The 14,452-nt window shown below is 27.0% G+C and overlaps 2 protein-coding genes across 2 annotated transcripts in view; one reads left to right on the forward strand and one right to left on the reverse strand.

The window, feature by feature from the left end:
• The first annotated feature begins 6,922 nt into the window (after positions 1–6,922).
• On the forward strand, positions 6,923–7,492 carry LOC136086627 (uncharacterized). The gene is made up of 3 exons (XM_065808842.1): positions 6,923–7,081; positions 7,194–7,295; positions 7,378–7,492. Exons 1-3 carry the CDS (start codon positions 6,960–6,962, stop codon positions 7,466–7,468), a joined length of 315 nt encoding a protein of 104 aa, XP_065664914.1. The 5' UTR covers positions 6,923–6,959; the 3' UTR covers positions 7,469–7,492.
• A 2,320-nt stretch (positions 7,493–9,812) lies between these two features.
• LOC100211581 (desmoplakin-B) overlaps positions 9,813–14,452 on the reverse strand; it is a 43,874-nt gene continuing 39,234 nt past the window's right edge. Inside the window, exon 5 of the mRNA XM_065808189.1 lies at positions 9,813–10,449. Within this exon, the coding sequence (XP_065664261.1) occupies positions 9,909–10,449 (541 nt within the window). The 3' untranslated portion in view covers positions 9,813–9,908. The remainder of the gene's footprint in view (positions 10,450–14,452) is intronic.

Consider the following 14,452-nt stretch of genomic DNA (forward strand, 5'->3'; position numbering starts at 1 on the left):
ATTGTCAAGACTTTTAAAAATTGAGTTCAATTGACAAGAAGAAGAAAAAAAGAATCGATGTTTAGGTAACATAGAAGAGCATTTATCGTCATAAAGAGGATTAAATTTCACTTCAAACTTCTCCCAATATTCTGTAGAATCCGTTGCCTTTATTTTACTGTTAGATGATGAAAAGGTTTTTACAAAAGCTGACTTAACGTTTTTCAGAAATTTTGCGACTCTCATTTTTGCAAGAAATAATATTTGTATAAGAATCGGTTTCAGCAATCGAAAAAATTGATTGTGTTTGACACGCGATATTTATATAAAAATTAACAACTCTAAGTCATAAAAAACATAATGACTTAACAATTGCTTTTTAAGCAAATTTTAGAACATAGATAAACCATTATTTGATAATATTTAAATAATCTAAGACATAGTTAAGTTTAAATATCATTAATGGCCAAACGAATTTTAGAAAGACAATGAGGAATGATTCCAATTTACAGACATGTTCAAATTATTACTGTAGAACTCGCTCCAAGACTTTGACTTGCAATAAGTGATTAGTAAAAGTGATTTTTTTTTAATTAAAGAATTTTTTTATATTTCATAAGTGCCCATTAGCAATATATCCCCATTTATTATTTTATTGTTTCCGTTATTGGTTTTAAAAATCAATAATTTATTAAAATAATTGAGAAATAAAACAAATTTTTTCTATTTAATAATAAAAGTCATTTTTTTTTCAACAAATAAAACAACAATGCATGTTTCGACTACTTTATAGTCATCTTCAGTTGGGTTTAAAAAAAATTATTTATATTTATATTGTTTTATATATTCTACGGTAATAAAATATAAATTATAATTTTCTATTATTTACGGCAAAATAGGTAGTAGCAAAAAATACAAAAAAAAAGATATAAAATTGTTTAACAAAAGGTTAACGACTAATAAACTGGTAACTGTTATGTGAAAAGCGATAACTTATAATGGTTTAACTTGTTTGTTTATATCTAGATTTTTCTTTTCAATGAACAAACTTTCCATAATCTTAAGCTCAAATTGATTGGAGGCAGAATCCAATATCGAGAAACAGTCATTGTTATAATTATTAAAACAATTATTGTTAGCATGGAGATGTTTGTATATGTGTGAGTTTTTGTATCTTCTGTAGTGTTCAATCATTCATGTTTTGAGGTGGCGAAAAGTTTTGCCTATATAACAGGAATTACATCCTGCGCTTAAAAAATCTATAAACAACCATCCTGCGCATACAAATCTATAAACAACGAGTAATTTAAACTCTACAGGAAGAGGATTATGATGGTGAAAACATATTAGAAACTTTAAAAGAGGTAAAAGTTAAATTAAAGTTTATAGGTTTACAATGTTTTTTTGATGATAGAGTTTAAACTCTTTATGGTTTTATCAGATTTATTACTAACATAAGAAAGTGTAAAGCAGTTTTTTATGACTTCTTGGTTTTAGATTCATATTGGTTAGTAGAAATAGTTTTTTTGGTCAGAAAAGAATTATAAATTTTATTTATTAGCCAAGTTGGATACATGTTGCTTTTGAGAATGTTAAAGCGAATATTAATGTCATAGTAAAAACCAAGTTTAATATTATTAATTTTAAAGATAACTTCAATTAAGCATTTAATTAAATCTACCTTGTATGAAAAAGAGATTAAACTATAAAAGTAAGTACGAAAACCTGAATAAGTTTTCATATGAAAATGGAGGTACATAAATAACTACTTTGTTCATATCAATTTCCAAGAAATTAATATAAACATATCAATGAAAGACATAATTCAATATCTTTTTCCATAGAAAAGAAAAAGGAATCTAATATCTCATTAGATTTCTTTTCCTTTTCTATAGAAAAGAAAAAGGAATCTAATATCTCATAAGATTCCTTTTCCATGGTAAAAGATGTTGAATTATGCCTTTCATTGGTATAGTAACATTCATCATTTTCTGATGGGAATGCAGCAAAAATATGCATGCTTGACTCCATTGTATAATTTTAGCCATTTTTCTTCGAAATGACCCATGAATAAATTAGCAAGAACAGGAGCTAGTGGGGAGCCCATAATAAATTATTGCTTATTGCATTTTTTATTATTGCCATGGCCCCACCTCGAAAGAAATAAAGTTTAAAATAATATGTATAAATTAAATTTTTTCTTATTTATATATAAAAACTTTATTTATTTTGAAAAGTGAAATGAATCCGGAAAAGTTAAAGAAATGTGTATATTACGTACCTATTAAGTATAAAATTCAGTGGCACCCGTTTTTAGCAACCATTTATCGAATTCGAATAAATAGTTTATTTATTTTTTTATTTTTTTATGTGATAATTATATAATACCTGTTTAAAAAATAATTCATTTAGAATTAAGATTATATTTATTCGAATTCGAATGAATAATTTATTATATATTTGTATGATTCCGCGAAATCATACGAATATATAATAAAAAATAAATTATATATTCTTTACTATTATTTAACATATTATATAAATATATACATATATATATGTATATATATATATATATATATATATATATATATATATATATATATATATATATATATATATATATATATATATATATATATATTATATATCATAGGCGTAGAAAGAATTTTTTGGTGTTCGAGATAGGTAACTTCCAGACATGGAGCAAACTCCATACATTTATATGTTTATACTTATGTCAAATAATGAGGGTTTGCAAAAAATTGCGATGATTGGAGGCTGGGAACAAAAAAGCCCCAAAATATTTGCCCCCCCTGCCCCAAACGTGAGAGCAACAAGTTGATGAAGTATTTTTTGTACAATTCTTAACTAGACTTATATTCATCGATAAATTTGAGATTTAATTTTAAAATACTTTAGCGTTCGAAAATTATGACCATATAAAGTTTAAAGCCCCCTCAATTTGAGGGGGTTGCAAATTTTATATGGTCATAATTTTTGAACGCTAATAGATAATAACTATGAAACTTAAAATTTATCGATGAATATAAGTCTAGTTAAGAATAGTACAAAAAATACTTCATCAACTTGTTGCTCTCACGTTTGGGGCAGGGGGGCAAATATTTTGGGGCTTTTTTGTTTCCAGCCTCCAATCATCGCAATTTTTTGCAAACCCTCATTATTTGACATAAGTATAAAAATATAATCGTTTGAAGTTTGCTCCATGTCTGGAAGTTACCTATCTCGAACACCAAAAAATTCTTTCTACGCCTATGTTATATATATATATATATATATATATATATATATATATATATATATATATATATATATATATATATATATATATATATATATATATATATATATATATATATATATATATATATATATATATATATATATATATATATATATATATATATATATATATATATATATATATATATATATATATATATATATATATATATATATATATGTATATATGCAATTTTGGAAATTGTATTGAGATTTGATATTGGGCGTAGATTTGATAAGTCAAATTCTGCTAGTCCTGATTTTTTGGGAATTGGTGTTGTTTGAGCAACTTCATATGAGGCTGGGAAAATTCCAGATTTGAATGAGAGGTCAGCAAGGTGAGCTATAATTGGACTGAAAAGTTCTGAACAAGATTTAAGGATGTTTATTGGAATAATATTAAGTGGTGATGTCCTAGGTTTGAGAGCTTTGATTATTTTTGACACATCTGTAGGTGTACCAAAATATTATTAAAATATCTACCGGGGGATATAACTCTGAGATAATATTAAATTTTGGGTTTTTTGCAAACCTTTCCTGGATAATATTTTTTTTCCTTTCAAGTTTGCGTATGAAATATTGACTTATTATATTGCATTTTGCTTCTGGTGTTGCGTTTTAGTTTTAAAACTATTTGAATGTAGTAACTTCTTGGCAATATTCCATGTTTCATTCTGATTACCATATGCTGAATTTAGTTTTGCCTTTTAATGATTACATCTGGATTTATAAATTGCTGCTGATGCCTCGCGGCATGCAATTCGATATAGTTTTTTATCTGATAAGTTTCCAGTTTTTTTATGTCTGATTTTTTTATTCTTGGCATCTGGAGATAACCATTTATCATCATGTTTACCGGTGCTAAATGATCGAGAACAGTTGTTATATTTGCTCTTATTTGTTCAGCATAATCATCCACATTGTTTTCAGGTGATAAGCAACATGCCATCACTTGCAATTCTTTTATAAAGCATGACAAGTTTAGTTTTCTAAAGTTTCGTTTTAAAAACCAAATAGCTTTACTATTTGAAGGTTGATAATAAAGTGTAACCCAAACCATATAGTGATCTGAAATACTCTCATCAGTTACTTGAATATTGTTGAGTGAAATGTCATCATGTTAATTTATTACTAGATTAAGGAAGTTGCCTACACCGGTAGTAGATTATATGCGAGTTGGAGATTGAACTCTTTGTATCATGTTGCAGGTCGCTAGAACCTCACCAAGTCTTGGATTGCAGGTTGTTGGAGTAGTACCTGGGCAGTTAAAGTCACCACACACAAGTATTTCTCCAGATAATGTTTGAAGTTCTTCTAGGAGATCAGATAAATTGAAAAAAAAATACTTGTTGAAATGATTGGATGATAGATAAATAGAAATAATATTGTAGATAATATTTGCCGATTTAGTTTAGCAGATGTACGTTCATAAGACAGGCAGGCAGACGATAACGAGAGTGGTTTGATATTTAAGTTGTTCCGGTATATTATTGCAACGCCTCCCCCACGGTGATCTGATTGACAGTACTGAACTGTTTTAAAGCCTGGTGGGGCTATATCTTCTTGAATTGCAGTAGGGTTGTCTGACTTATCCAAGTTTCAGTGAGTATAAAAATATCTAGAGTATGATTTTGCACTATATCATGAATGAAAGCAGATTTTTTTATAGCAGATTGAAAATTTTGTATACCCTTGTTGAATGTAGTGAATCTTTTAATTTTTATATGTAAATTATGCAGATTTGATTTCGATCCATTTATAAAATTTTGAGTTTCTTTGTTCTCCAATTCAACTAAGATAAGGTCAGGTGGTCCTTCTGGTCTTTTAGTATGTTTAGTTAGTCGAACTATTCTTTTTGCATTTGTTATTAAAAAATTCGGTTTAATTGCTTTTAGTAATGTTTCAATGGTTTGTTTATCATTTTCTTCATTAATTTGTTTGTCTAAAGTAGTATAATCAGCTACCCCACTTATAATGGTGTTGTTTTCGATTCTTTTTTTATTATTAAAATTGTTTATAATTTTTGCCATCATTACCACTTCAGTTTCTTTTGGTTTTGATTGATTTTGCTGAATTGATGCTGCTTGTGCATATGTGAATATTGTTGTTGGTTTATTTGATGTTGCTATTGAGACATTTATCTTTTCATCTTCAAGAATTTTATGTCTTTTAAAAGGTCAAAAACGATATATGATATTTTTCCACACCAATTATGCATGTTTTTGGTAACTTCAGCAGATGCACTTGGAATTGTTGTCCAATTTGGCTCTTCTAAGCATTCATAGTCGAATTCCATGCTCTTTTTTTTTTAATATTTTAATGCCATAAAAGATGTTTTTAAAACTATTCTAATTGTTTATTTTACAAAGGCCACTAAATCACAAAGGCCAGAACTTAAACACGTAGGGGAGAGTGGGGTAATGGCGAACGCGGGGTAACTCCGAACATGGTCAAAACAGCATTGTAAAAAAATAAATTCGACAATTTTTTTTTACCTGCTGATAAGGGATCCTATGCTCAGTTCCAGACGTGCAGTAGTGTAATGAAGCTGCGGATGTTGTTTACTATGATTTGATTTTAACTTTTTCTGATAATTTTATGCAACTTTTTTCTTGAGTAACACTCTGTTGGAGCTTCTATGGCAATAAAGCCACTCCTACTTTGTTGTTGTTGTTGCATAATATAATTTTTAGACTTAGTTATTCCAATTAGCATTTTATTCATTATTACACAACAGTGTTTGTGATTGCCCCCCGATGTGTTCGGAATTACCCCACGTAGGTAGGGTAATTCCGAACACCAAGAGTTTTATTTTTGCCTTAAATTTTTATTTTTATAATAAGATTTTTAAAAATTGCTTTTGAGGGTTTGTGACTGAGTAGTTAAACTAATTGATAAGCAATAAATATGATCAATTTTGTATAACTGGTGTCTTTAATTCGCATTCCCGCTTAGGTGTTCGCCAATACCCCACTCCCCCCTATCCGTGCGATACATGTTTAAGTTCTGAAGAAAAGTTTTCAGACGCCATCACTTTAGAAGTAGGAGATGTTCTACTTAATATTAGTTGGAGATATTCTACCTGATATTCTATTAGTAGTTGTGATAAAGAAGAAAATATTTAAATCAATGAGATAAAAAAGAAAAATGTTATATGCATTATTGAGTATGAAAAAAATTGATAGAGATACAAGACAAAAAACTTAAGCAAGAAACAAGAGTACGCAAGGCTACAAGTTCGTTTCTAAAACAACTAATTTAAACTGCATTGGACAGCATGAATCAACAAGAACATTGCAGAGTCAGAAGAGCAAAATTTTTAATATCTTAAAAAAAAATTAAAATTACTTTTAAAAAATTTTAAATATTTTACTTTTCAAATATTTTTATTAAAAAAAGACTTTTGAGTTTCGCCCATTCAATTTAGTTGTTGGATCAATTGACAATGATTTAATATACACAAGTACAGAAAGCAATTTTTGTACTTTGCAAAAAGGTTTTATTTTCATTTACAATAATTTTTTACTTTTACTCTTTGTTCTTCTTTTTCTTCTTCTTATGTTCTATTTTCAAAATGGTTTTATTTTAAAGTTTAGGTTCAAGTTGGTTTAAAATTTAATTTGTTTTAGGTTACTTATGTTTGACCAATAGTTCGTTATAAAAACCATGTTTAAACCATGTTTAAACCATGTTTAAAGGCCTTGAACAGCTTAAATAAGTTCAAGGATTTGTTTGATGGTAAGAAAGAAATCGAAAACATTCAAGAAAAGTTGTTCACATTATTAGCTGATAAAACTAAGTAATCTTACTAAGTAAACTAAGTATTTTTTATTTTTTTTTTAATGATTTTTTAAAATCATAAAGAAGATTAACAGAAAATTTATTCAACTGTTATAATTGTTAACCTTTAGAAATACAGATCTTTGTCAGGAGTCTTCTGATGAATGGAATTCTTCAATATACATAGATCCTATAACTGCTCCTTTTGAAAATGCAAACGTTTTTGGAACAAGGTAAACATTAAAACTTCAATTGAGTCTTTCTTATTTTAAAATTATTTATTTATTAATTTTAAAAAAATTCATTCATATTTAGAACTAGTGCGGTGATTACAGTGGATACCAATAACCATGTTGTGTTCCATGAAAAAACTAAAGCAGATGCTGAACAGCAAATAATTGATTGATTGTCTAGTACTTTTAAATGTGACATTAAAAAGTGTCAACTTTTTATTTGTTTTATCATTTTTATTTATTTATTAGTTTTTTATATTTAGTATCAAAACAACTTTTTTTAATTTATTTAGTTTAAACTATTTTAAATTATTTTGATTTGTTAAATTGAAAAGATAGTAAAATATTGAAAACTAATGTGTTCTGTGTTCACCATTTAAAATAAATATAGTCTAAATAGGTAGCACTATTCATAAATTTAAAAATACAAATTGCCGGAGTGTTTAAATACAAAGCTTTGTATTTAAACACTTGTTGGTGACATCCGACAGTTTTGTGCTTGAGGTAGTCTCGCAAAAAATAGTAATATAAATAAATGCTTACAAAAGCCCAAATTTATACTATTTATGACTTGTTGTACTTTTACGTATCTTGTTTCAATTTGCTTCACAAAAAATGTTTTTGTATATATTTTTTGGTTATATCGTTGGATTTTATTGCTTCGAAATAAAATAATAACGTTAAGCATTAGTTTTATTTAATATAGTAACTCAAAAAAACTTCTATAAACTTATCCACAATTTATAGATTATTGGCCCCGAAGAAAAACAAAGCCAATTTGTAACACGGAAAAATGCTTTACTGGATATAAAATGAAAACATCCTTCAAGCATGATATGTCGCTTTTGATTTTACCCAATACATTACACTTTCAGGTTTCAGGACCTAATGTTGTACTAAAGCTAGTATTTTCAGGACCTGATGTTACACTAAAAAGATTTTTGTGAAGTAAATAATTATTATTCTTTTATATACATGTGATACTAAAAAGCCAGGTGGCAGCCTTTCTAGTCAGCTTAAGCATTTCAAGCTTTTGATTTTTATTTCAACGTTTACCCAGCAAATATTCTATAGCGGAGTTCCAGTAGAACTACATAAGCATTTTGAGCGGACCGCTGTAGTTTTGTTCCATGGTTACTTTTTGAATCATTAGTGGCAGCCGCCAAACGTGGTTAGCTGATGATTAGTAACTATAAACATGACTGTAAGTAATCGGGTTGTCATTTATAGCGGCTGCCACAAATGGTCTACCACGTAACCAATGAGTAAAACTCCAATGAATCTCTAAAAAATGCCAGTGTAGGTTCATAGCAAATCTACTATTTGCTATGAACCTACACTGGCATTTACACTAAAACAATATTTGCTGGGTTAATAGAAATAGTTTTTTTTCGAAGATGAAAAAAAATTGAGTTAAGTTTTTTTGGTGTTAAGACATATTAAGCCAGCATTGAACCAGTTAACTATAACTTTTAGATCCGAGTTTATATTTTCAAATAAAAAATGATACGAATTATACCCTAAATTGCAAACTTTGTAAAATATTCGTATTGTTAATTAAATGAATTAAAATTTAACGATTTAATTTTTCCATTATTTTAAAAAAAATAAAGAGGTTTAGAAAGTTTTTTTTTAATATCATAAAATTAAATGAATATGGTACGAAATACGATAAAATATGATGAAATGTGATACGGAAACTGCTGTACAGCTTTAAAACTGTTTTGTTTAAGTTCAAAACTGCAATATTTTTTTTTATTGACATGGATTTTTTACTCATAATAATAAGGTTAATACAACAATAAGTTGGATAGCTTCAATAAAACAAGTATCTTTTAATCCTTTTTTTGAGTTTATCTTTACTTTAACAACATTTTCATCTTTAACTCGATTTACTTCTGCAATTCACTGCCCTTAACTGCACACTTTGTTTTATATTAGTATTGTTAATTGAATGTTGGATAATTAATATGTTGTAAACAATTTGTTTAAGCAATTAGATATAATTTAACAAATAAAAATTTAATGATTTATTTTCTATAAAAGTTTAATGATTTAATTTCCATAAAAATTTAATGATTAAATTTCTAACTATTAATTAAAACAAAAACACGTGGAAGAAAAAAAAAAGAAAAAGAGGTGTAGAAGGTTGTTTTAATATTTTGAAATAAAAAAAAAAGTAACCCTAAACCAAACACAATTATTTTATTTCAAATTGAACTAAAAAAAAAAAAGGTTAAAAATGAATTTTAAATGTTTCCTTTTTATTTTCTAAGCAATGACTTTATCTCAATTAAATTCTTTATTTTCCTTGTAAATAGCTATTAAAATAAATAAGCGTCAACAAGTTAATCATTTTATATACAAATATAAAAGAAAAGTTTTTTTTTTTTGCATTTAAACATTTCAAATTTCTTTTTAATTTGTATCGACGAGTTTAACTTTTTTATTTGAATCAACGAGTTTAACTTTTTAATTTGTATCAACGAGTTTAATTTTTTAATTTATATCAACGAGTTTAACTTTACTAACAGCTTTTATTGAATACGTTCTGACTATTTTAAATGTTTCAAATACTTTTGAAAAATTCCAGCACTTTTTCATGCTTCTTTTTCAATAGGGTACAAACCATTTCTTTTCATTTAAAACAGGCATAAGATCAATATTTTTACAAAAACGTTTTGTCATATGCGAGAAACGATCTTTTTCCTGACACATGTGATTGTCATATTCATCCTCAATGTACCGTACGTCGTTAAAATGGTGACTCAGGTTTAAAGAGTTATTTAAACAGTTTTGTTCAATGTTTTTGTTTTCCTGTTTTTTACAACTTTTATACTTCTGTTGCTCATTGGACACAAGCTCCGGTAATTCTTGATATATGTTTGATATATTTTCACTTTCACAAGAGTCACTTTGACACACCTTTTTATTTTCAATCTTCTTTTTACTGTAAAGTTCGTTAACTTCAATATCTGAAATTTTTCGATAAAAATTTTCACAATCAACTTCTTTTTTTTCGTCATCGTCAGAAATATTAAATGTTGCAATTGATATTGGACACCATATATTAGACCATGTTTTTCGTTGGCGTTTGTAAAGCGATGATGAATCGTATGTTTCTGAATTGTTAAGTTTTTCGATCTCTGTATTTCTAAAAAATAATAATTTGTTTTAAAAAAAACTAAAAAAAACTTTAGGATTGTCTCCTAAACGCCCTTTAAAAGTTATTATTTATCTTTTTTAGCCATACAAAAGAAGTCTTTTTTAGATTAAATGCTTTCTGGTTAGTGTTTATTAGATAAAAAACTTTTATATGTTTATATATGATATTTATTTAAATATTATATCTATAGACTCTTTATTATATTTCATTTTTTATCATTGCTTATTTTCTTAATTTTTATTACAACCCTTTCTACAGTTCTAAAAAAGAAACCTTTAAAAACTGCACGAAGAAGCTAGTTGAGGGCAGTATTACAATGGACGCGTTTATGATCAAACTCAGTACTTGTATACAAAGCATGCAACTTCTTATTGATTTATTTAAAGTATCAATTTGTGTTAAAGGTGATGCAACGCGGAGCTGGGAGGTCCGGGTTGGTTTAAACGGAAAAATGATTAAAATATAACCAAATAAAGACAAAAAATTATATTAAAAAGAAATTACTTTTTCGAAGGCTTTTTGATAAAATGTGTGTTTATTTTGTGAATTTTAAGAAAACTTCACCATTTGTTAAAAATGACATACACAAAAGTTTATGTGAAGGTTGCTTTTAGAAAAAGCACTTTAATTTTTTTAAATTTATGCAAGGAATACGAACTTTTCAACGCCGTTAATGCAAGTTTTGGAAAATACATGAATTTTGCGATTTAATAAAAAGGATATGTTTAAATGAATTATTTTAGCACAACTAAAAAATAAAAATAAAAATTTTTTTTTTATTTTTAGTCCTTTCGTATGTTTAAAAATAAATGAAGTTAAAAATTTTTTTAAATACTTGAGTTTAGGTATAAAACTTTGCTTCATAGTTAAGGTAATACTTTTTGGTATAAAATGGTGTTGATGCTATACAAAGGTAAAACATTAATTTAAAAAAATAGCATTTTAAAACTAGTTTTAAATTATATATTTAATTTCTAACTAGTCTTTATTGTCTAAAAATAAATAAAAGAGCAAAAAAAATGAGTTTCTTCAAGCTTAAAATCTATTTTTTTGATTTATAACAATTTCTAAACTAATTTGAATGTGATAAACACAAAATTTGACATGCGGCTCGTTAGACTTTTACCCAGATCACTGATTCATTGATTCCCTGCTAGTGTAACGCTGACGTTACCTATTAATCTTGCGAAAGTTATTTTATTTTAAAGCGCGATAATTACTTTAAAAATATGCGTCAAAAGAAATTTATTTTATTTAAGCTTTATTAACTTTTCAAGAGACAGAAATTTGTGGTTTAATGGTTAATAAATTTGGTCGTGGTGCCTGCTCTCCGGGTTCAATTTCTGATGAAGTCTATTTATTTTTTTTGTGAATATTTTTTTATTAATTAACTAATTGATGCTGATATATTAATAATAATAAATATTAATATAATAAAAGACACTGTGGTTAATAAATAGTTAAGTAATTCAGTTAATAAATAACATAAATGCGTGTAACATGTTTGCTTTTAAAGAAAAATGTTATCGTTAATGCTCTTACTCTCTCCTATATTCAAGGAAATGCGGGTGGGGGGGGGGGGTTGAAGGAAAGAAGGAAGAGGGGGTTGTTATTTTAGTCAAGATCTAATAAACGGTTAGAAAGATTAATAAGAGAAGGGGGAGGGGGGGTTAATAGGAGAAGGGGAGTGGGAATTTTCTTATGATAAGTATTTTTTATAAAAAAGTTTAGTTTATAAATCCGACCTAATATTTTTTACAAAATACGCTTAAAACTATTTAATTCTAGAGTGGCTTGCGGTCAAATGCGCATTTTCGAACAGCTGTTTTAGCATAATTTCAATAGAATTTAATATGCTGAATCGAGATTTACCAGGTCGGCGATTTTTAGAGCCTGTTTACACTGAAATTTTTTGTTTTTATCGATAACTGAAAGAATTATTTTCTAATTTTTAATTGATTTTATCTCAAAACTAAAACAAACGAAATATCAATTTTCATTGATATTTCGTTTGTTTTAGTTTTGAGATAAAAAGTTTTAGCTGACAACAATTAAAAATTATTAAACGGAAGGGGGGGGGAGGGTCCTAATAAGCTTATTGTGGGTGGGAAAATTATCCAAAATTTAATAAACGTACCCCTCCCCCCTTTTTTTTTATTTAGGACTCGAGAGTAATATAGTTTATAAAGAAATTCTTTAGAGAAATTTTTTAACTTGGAATTTTTTATTTTTAATATTTGTTTTCAGTCATTTAAATTTTTAATTTTATTTCATTTTCACTTAAAAACACTCACTAGGTATACATAGTAACCCGGCGGGTAAAAAGCAGCTAGATGACAAAAGACGTGTTTAAAACGTTAAACACACGTATTAATGCGTATCTTATACGTTTTAAATGCGTCTTTCCCCCACAGGTTCGCTGGCTAGTCGCAAGCTCATTTCCAACCGGGATATATATATATATATAAATATATATATGTATATATATATATATATATATATATATATATATATATATATATATATATATATATATGTATAAATATATATTTATATATATATATATATACACACACATATATATATATATATATATATATATATATATATATATATATATATATATATATATATATATATATATATATGTATGTATATATTATATATATTATATATATTCTAGAAAGCTCATGGGCGCATTCTTTATTCTTGGTGAATTGAGATGCTGTAGTAATTCTAAATTATGTTTTGCAAGAAGCTGAAGCAACGCAACAAAGTTTCCTTGGTTGACACTTGTATTAGTATTAGATTTCTTTAGATTAATCCACGGAATCCCAGACCTTGTTTCCCCAAAAAAAGAACTGCTTCAATAATGTAATCGTCAAGGATGTGTTTGTAAAGGCGAATTCTCTCTTGCAATGTTGTATTAACCTTTATGAGTATTTGTGTATTGGGATTGTTGCACATTCTCTTTGCATCATCCACATAACGCAACATTCAACTTTGCATCATCCAACGCATACGAATGGTATTTGTTTGAAACATGTTTTGTAAGTTGTTTTGCTAAATTTTTCCAGTCATCAGCTGGAGTCAAAAAATCGCCCTTTACCTTCCTTACTACCAGCTGACAAAAAACAAAATACAATCACCAAAAAATATAATTTTTAAATAATTAACACATAAAAAAACATAATTTTCATTTTTCGTATTGTAATAAATATTGTTTTTTAAATATTTCGTTTAAATTGGCCTTTTGCTCAGTGATGCTTTGCTGAGTTTATAGTTGCAAACAAAAAAACTTTTATATCGAAAAATACAATTATAAATAATTTTGCAACTTTTTTTAATCGCTGCCAGTTTTTTACAGCTAGCGTGTTATCATTATAGTTATATAATTTTAAAATTTATGGTAAAAAAATTTAAAATACTTTAAACTGCAGTGTTGCAATTAGCCCTGCGCTCCCCTAATACCTCTAAAAACCCTCTAAAAAACCTCTAAATACCCCTAATAAAATACAATTAATAATCCCCTAATACCGCTTTCCTAATAAAACACAATTAATTAAATATATTTTATTTTACAAAATGTTTTAAATTAATTGTATTTAAAGTTTATATAAAAAGTTTATAAAAATTTTTTAAAATCAACACACAAAAATAAACAAGAAATCAATTCACCAATCAGCTAATGAATTAACGACTTAGTTAGTTAACCCAATAAACTGTATTTAAAATTGAAATTTTTTTTTGCAATGAAACAATAGATAAATTAGGAAACTAAATCAAGTATAAAAATACCGTTTTAGCTCACATCACGTTCATTTATTTTGTTATAAGTGTTATAATTTATTTGTTATAAGTGTCGTAAAAAGCGCGGGAAAAAATAACTAATAGCTCCCAAACTAAATGTTTTTAGACGCTAAATAGACGATTGAAAGGCGCAAAAAGGACGAAGGTTCGAGCTTTCCTGTGCTCCTTCCCCCCTCCCTAC

Source organism: Hydra vulgaris, chromosome 10 (assembly GCF_038396675.1).
Source record: "Hydra vulgaris chromosome 10, alternate assembly HydraT2T_AEP".
Classification (NCBI taxonomy): domain Eukaryota; kingdom Metazoa; phylum Cnidaria; class Hydrozoa; order Anthoathecata; family Hydridae; genus Hydra; species Hydra vulgaris.

Excerpts from the sequence above, each read along its gene's own strand:
- LOC136086627 (XM_065808842.1), top strand. The coding sequence starts at position 6,960 with ATGTTTAAACCATGTTTAAAGGCCTTGAACAGCTTAAATAAGTTCAAG. Across the intron at positions 7,082-7,193 it reads TTATTAGCTGATAAAACTAA|AAATACAGATCTTTGTCAGG; the intron begins GTAATCTTACTA and ends GTTAACCTTTAG. Across the intron at positions 7,296-7,377 it reads GCAAACGTTTTTGGAACAAG|AACTAGTGCGGTGATTACAG; the intron begins GTAAACATTAAA and ends ATTCATATTTAG.